The 6,220-nt window shown below is 43.1% G+C and overlaps 1 protein-coding gene across 2 annotated transcripts; it reads left to right on the top strand.

Moving 5' to 3' along the window:
- Nucleotides 1-1,062: 1,062 nt before the first annotated feature.
- LOC119385673 (uncharacterized) lies at nucleotides 1,063-5,658 on the top strand. 2 transcript variants are annotated; one of them, XM_037653070.2, is made up of 4 exons: nucleotides 1,063-1,175; nucleotides 1,551-1,638; nucleotides 3,316-3,467; nucleotides 5,223-5,658. In XM_037653070.2, the coding sequence occupies exons 2-4, from the start codon at nucleotides 1,587-1,589 to the stop codon at nucleotides 5,562-5,564; spliced, it is 546 nt and encodes a 181-aa protein (XP_037508998.2). In that variant the 5' UTR covers nucleotides 1,063-1,175; nucleotides 1,551-1,586; the 3' UTR covers nucleotides 5,565-5,658. The 2 variants fall into 2 exon arrangements, with proteins under 2 accessions (XP_037508998.2, XP_049270312.1); XM_049414355.1 differs by having other exon boundaries at nucleotides 1,082-1,160.
- Nucleotides 5,659-6,220: the final 562 nt, after the last annotated feature.

Below are 6,220 nucleotides of genomic sequence, written 5' to 3'. Positions count from 1 at the left end.
GTGTAGTAAAGATGAGAACGTTTGTCGAAAAGATAATTTTTTTATTAAATGTGCTGGCGCTTAGGCATTGCTTCAGCTGCTTCTTTCTCTTTCATGATATATTACACCAAGAAGTTATCCGTAACAATAAAATAATACACAATTCACGCACAAAAATGTCCATTCCCAAAACAAATGTTCACGCTTCAACAACAATGTTCACACATTATGCAAACATATGGTACACAATATGGTAATGTTGTAGTAGACATCAGGTGAAATCTTATGCAAAGTAAATGTAGCACGAAATTTTAATAATGCAGTGTGACTGACTCGTAGTACAGAAAAGACATCATTTGAGACACTTAAAAAAGGGCAGACTGAAAATGTTTTCCAAGTGAAAAATGGTAGGGTAAAAGTTGAGAGCTGTAAGATTTAATGATACAAATTAAGCAAATAAGGAAAAGAATAGCGCAATAAAAACTGACAGAACTATGGCGCATTCTCAAGTGCACATGCTGTTCTTTCCCTCTGTCGCATTCGTTTCATCATTCGTAATTGCTTTCTTTCTTATTGTTCGTGTGCTGTTCTATTTCGTTATTTCCTGCCTCTTCATTTATCACTCTGCTGGCTTTGGGGAGCTTCAAGTCAATGTCAAAGCCTAACGATATTCGCCCACAATATTGGAAAGGAAGCAGGAATTACTAAGAACAGTATGCCCTAAGAACTCTTGGGAGGACTTTGATCAGAAGGACGTTACGTTTTCTTGTCACCTCGCACTGCTCATATAATCTAGGCAGCAAAGATGAGAGGGGGCTGCAGTTTCAACGCTGTATCAGCTGCGCACTTTTGAAATAGAGCGTTACGTCTCGCGAAAAAATTGGGATTTAATTCCGAAAATTGGCACTTCGAGCGCTCTTGTTGTTGTCGCTAGGTCTATATGACAAAACATAGCTCTTACAGCACTGAGCCGTTGTGCCACTTAGTGACCTTGCACTCTTGCGTTGCGTTGTCTGATATCACATAGGCTTTGTTCTTGTTTAAGGTCATTGATTACAATTATCAGCTTATCCTGTAGGTGTCAAACTGCAACATACCACATGTTGTTGGAAGCCATATAAGATGGAGTCAGTGTCGGCGAATGTCACTTTGGTCTGCAGGCAACGCGTTGGACCTCGCGGGTAGGTTTCTCACCTGTAAGTGTTATTTCATCCACTCAACAAAAGCTTTGTCACAGATCCTAATAGCGACCGTTGTGCTCGAAATGGCACGGCATTATTGCATTACGAAAATGCAAGTGTTTCCTATGTGCGTTAACGTTCTAAAACTATAAAACTGACAAGAAATGCTGCATATTTTTCGGAATGTAATAAAATAGGCTTTAAGTTTCTTCTTTACGCAAATTACAGTTAATTCTGCTGTGACAAAGGGCTTCATATTTGTTGTCAAAGCAAAATTTAGTAATTCGTAGTTATGATTACTAGGAAACCATACTAGAGTGTGAAGTTTACGCGAGCCTATATGAATTTCTGATTGTTGACTGGAACTTATAAATTCTCGCCGTTTTCTAGAGCGCAAACGAGTTGCAGGCATCGGAGGTCGGGATAATGCAGCAAGTAATCGCAACCTTCCTGCTTCTGAGCGTCTTCCTTATCACAGGTAAGCTACCAGTCTTCCTTACGCATAAGTCCTGTGCAGTTTAAGGTCAATGAAGCAGTGATTTTTAGGGGCGAAGCTCCTTAAGGCGGCACCCGTTCGTCCCTCGTAATCGTCGTGGTCGTAGTAGTGAGTAACAAGTCTTACGCTTTGACCTCCAAGGTGGTGCCGGTGGGAGATTTCTCCTGTGCGTTGTTGAACAATAAAAAATTCGCAGCGTGCGCGTTAACTAAAAGCCGAATTCTTCTGTCTCTCATTCCCCATTAGCAGCCATTGGCATGTTCCAGTAGGAAACGTTAGTAGAAGTAGAAGTGTAAGTGTTAGCTAAAAGCCGACTTCTTCTGTCTCTCATTGCCATTAGCAGCCATTGTTTACCTCCAAGGTAGTGCCTGGTGAGATTTCTCCTGTGCGTGATTAAACAATAAAAATTTTGTTCAAAACGCCGTTGATTGATGAAATAAACCAACGAAAGACGCCAGATGTTTTGTAAAAGCAGAACGAAAGAACGCCAGTGTAGTAGTAGTAGTTGTATTTAGCCACCTCGCCCGATCGTCAACGGGCGAGGTGGACCGGCAACGGCGCGAGGACCCTGCCGTACGAGAGTTAAATCACACTAAAAGACATACTTTGCGGGCGATACACTCTAGTGAGCTTTCAACTTTTCGTCTTAATGTACATGATAAAGAAATTATTTCTACGAAAAACGCAAGGCACACCTTGAGCAATATGTTTGGTTTTGGGACGCTAAATGGAACCATGAGGCGATGCGAGCCGGAGCACTTGCACGATCGCGTTCCGTTGGCTTTCGTTGGGCATGCTACCGACCTCGCGTCGTGGAACGCGCGTCCTGTCTTCCCTCTAGCCTTGCCTTTAATTCGCACAGGGCGAGCGGGGAATGCGGTCGCTCTTGGCGCTCTTTCGCTCGGGAGCGGACTTCTTCCTTGCATTTCACCGATCACAAGTGATAATGAAGGGACCACGTAAACCAGCAGTACAATAAAAGTTTGATGTTTAATATATACACGATGTTTCACGCTCTTTATATTATGTACTGGGCGCATTTCACGGAAGAGTTTCACGGTTTACAGATGATTCCCTCCGTAGCTTCGCCCCACTCATCATCATTCACCCCGTGGATATGCTGTGATTTTTTATTATTTAAATATATACGCACACTTGATTTTCTCGACGAAGCTGTATTGAATACTGGAATCAACTGCATGTTCGTTTACAAAATTAGTTATTACCACTTTCAACACATTAAGTTGTTTATACAGCTCCGATTCTTGTTATACGTTTTTTGTTATCTTGTATTGTGTTTTAGGCATCGAGTTTCATTTTATGCATGTCTTCTTGTGGCTTGTCTCGACGTTATGAGTATGCTATCTTTTTCGAGCTGTTGTCATTATACTTAAGCATTTTTCATTGGTCGACACAATGTGCGAACTTCACCACCGCTTCTCCTTCTGAAATAATTTGTTATATGTTTCTAAGAGAAAACAGAAGATGCCCATAACAGGCCGCTATAGCAGTGAATGACACCTCGCTTGTCATCGTGGCAATTTGTTTCAATATGTTCAAGAGAATGTCGGCAGGCACAATCTACAGTTTTATGAAATATTTTTTAAGCACTTCATTCATATAATGTGTTGGTCAATTTGTTTCCTAACTTTTTTCTAGCGCCTGCTTACAAACTTCCTGAAGATGATTTCACCGTGGAAGCCGCATTTGGTGTCAGTTCCAGGGAGGCTGCCGAGGAAGCCATCTTAGTAGGGCACATTCTGCGCATCGCTGCAAGTGAGCTTGAGAAGGACGATACTGAAGACAACGAGGTGAGTAATGGTGCAACGTAACTGCATTTGAACGCGCATTCACGTAGTTCAGAAAGGGAATTTTACAAGCACCCGTTTGTTGCACGAAGCAACAAAGAAATATAAACGAACTTCGCTGGAAGCTTCTCGCCGAAAAATTCGTGCTGGTCTGGGTATTGAACCCGCAATTAACGCCTTTCCGGGGAGGTCGCTCTACCAACACAGCTATTCAGCAAGCTAGTAATTGGCAGCGCGAGGGTGAATTCATCGACAACTCGAAGCACATGGCCACGCATTAATGTACAGGGCGCTTGATAGGGCTGGTTCGTGCATTGTAAATGAAGAATAAAACAGCGCTTATGACGGGAGGACTCTGTTACTTCAATTTGACCCGTTATAAGTGCTGTTTTATTGTTCAAATACAGATTATTTGAAATCAGTTTTGCGGAATCGCGCAAGGTGGCAGAAGGGTTAAGAAAGGGGAATTGACAACCATCTGTTTGTAGCACGAAGCCGCAAGAAAATGCAAACAGATTTCTCACAAATAAAGCTTCTTAGCTGCTGAAACGTTCGTCCTGGTCCAGGTATCGAACCCGGTGCCTGTTTATTGCACGAAACCGGGGTGGTCGCTCTACCAATGGAGCTAACCAGGAAGCTAGTAATTGGCAGCGCGAGGGCGAATTCTTCGACAACTCGATGGACATGTGCACATATAACTCCAAATCAGTTTTGGAATATTATGTACCGTTCTGCAAAGCGCAAGCGCCTAAGGCGGAACACTGTGCACTATGTGAGTACTACTGCAAATCGGTTCTGCAGAATCTTGAGAGGTGGCGAGATTCCTTGCTGGGTTCAGCAGTACTGATTTGCAAGAATTTGTGGCCATGTGCGTCCAGTTTTCGATGCATTCGCTCTCGCATTCTGGTATGGGTTCGGGGCTATAGTTGGCTGTGTATGTTGTTTGGCGTAATAGCGCGGAAAAACCGTTGCCCCCTTGGTCTTTTGCCGTTTTTCCGCGCTATTACGCCAAAGATCGTATAATTGCTAGTTGTAGTTATAATGTATCTCGGTTTATTGCTTCGCAGATGAAGTTGGAGGCCTGTAAGAAAAGTCAGAGGGTCACGTTGGATCCTAACTTATATTAATGCCCTCTTTTTACGGCAGCATTATCTACAAAGCGGGACAACACGGAAAGTTGTATAGCGTGGCTAGCAACCTCTGTTGAACGGCAAGATTGTGACCAGCATGTTCAGCTTCTGATGGCTGCGAGGTGCACCTTTCACAAAAACAAGTGGCTATGTACCCGAAAATTAAATACAATTGCACGAACAAGAGTGTAAACAAATTGCAAATGCCAAATGACAGTAGGTCGAAGGTAAACACGTCGATAATGTTGAGAATGAATGAGTTCGCGCAGGAAAAAAGCTATACACAAGTGAACTGTGTTTCTCTTCCTTCTCTGGCAAATGACTAAACATAATTTTCCATATTATCCTATGTAGCGCTGTAGAACCCTTCACATGCAAACACAGTTCCTACTTGTGCAATGAAACTTTCCAAGTCGGGTTTACACTTTCGTTGATCATGACTTTATGTGTGCGCTCGGAACAATTCCTCGCTCAAAATGTTTGAAGAACCAATGAAAAGACGCATTTTTCGATTTATTCATAACATTTACCATGCATTTCTACGCCCTTATATAAAAGCCTAAGAATACCACTTTTGGCCTCAACGGAACAAAAAAACTGTTTTGTTTATCTGCATTCTTCTTTTCAGGTTGACGAGTACTCCTTCAGAACCTTCTGGGCAAAGCTGAAAGAGGCAGTAAGGAAGGGTGCTGAAAAGGCCGCCGTTTTTTTCTATGACTTGGGAAAGGAAGTGAAAAGCTCCGTAAAAGAAGTAGTCAAAGCAGCTGCGGATGCGGCAGTCGAGGTAGCGAAAGAGAAAGCCAAGGAAAAGGCTGTTCTCATCGTAACAAAAATCATGGACAAGATCGCTTCCCAAGCGGACTCGTCAGAGCTCCAGAGCAACGGCGACTTTATCAAGCATTTGAGCAAGGCTCTTGAGCAAGTTGGGCGATCGCTGATCGGGCAAGGCTCAGAAATTCTGAGACAATAAAGTCAACTTCAGTATTTCTGAACGGGGTGCAAGTTGTGACATACTTTTAAAGCTAAGAAGAAGTGCCCCTTTTGTGTACAGAGTGTTTCAAGAAATGTGACCGAATATCTTTAAAAGTAGGAGAAATGGAATATTGGCTCGCTGCCTTGATAAATACTTTTTCAATACCGGCGTACATTTAAAGGTGACAAGATAGATCAATTACCGCCGTAATAAAGAAATGAATTTATTTCAAAAATTTAATTAGCGGAAACAGGCGGTCGGATCAAATGGGAGAGTTGAAGCCCTTCCTGCGAAGAGCTCATTGCCTCGCTGAGATTTTGATGAAGCGGCCTCCGCTAATTATTGCGGAGTGATGAAATTCGGCGAAATTCACCGGCAAAAGCGAAACAGAAGGGTGGATGAGAATGAGTAACAGACAAACAGCATGACTTCACTGTTCACGACAACGATTGCAGTGGTCGTAATTCTTCCGTCTTCGGTAACGTACGTGTGCGATGCCACCCCCCCCCCCTCACGTGATGAAGTAGATCGATGAATCATTGTACTGCGGTCGCTCATTCTGGACGTCCTGGTAGAGTTGGGCAGTTGCGCGCTTCTTTGTTTTGGTTTCGGTTTCGCTGGCGATGTTGGTCAAATTTCATCTCTCCGAAAAT

Source organism: Rhipicephalus sanguineus, chromosome 3, assembly GCF_013339695.2.
Source record: "Rhipicephalus sanguineus isolate Rsan-2018 chromosome 3, BIME_Rsan_1.4, whole genome shotgun sequence".
Taxonomy (NCBI): Eukaryota; Metazoa; Arthropoda; class Arachnida; order Ixodida; family Ixodidae; genus Rhipicephalus; species Rhipicephalus sanguineus.
This window is presented reverse-complemented; position numbering and strand designations above follow the sequence as displayed.

What these genes read in the sequence shown, in the direction of transcription:
- LOC119385673 (XM_037653070.2), top strand. Translation starts at nt 1,587, where the DNA reads ATGCAGCAAGTAATCGCAACCTTCCTGCTTCTGAGCGTCTTCCTTATC. An exon ending in GAGCGTCTTCCTTATCACAG is followed by an intron (nt 1,639 to 3,315) that starts GTAAGCTACCAG and finishes ACTTTTTTCTAG; the next exon opens with CGCCTGCTTACAAACTTCCT. An exon ending in ACGATACTGAAGACAACGAG is followed by an intron (nt 3,468 to 5,222) that starts GTGAGTAATGGT and finishes TCTTCTTTTCAG; the next exon opens with GTTGACGAGTACTCCTTCAG.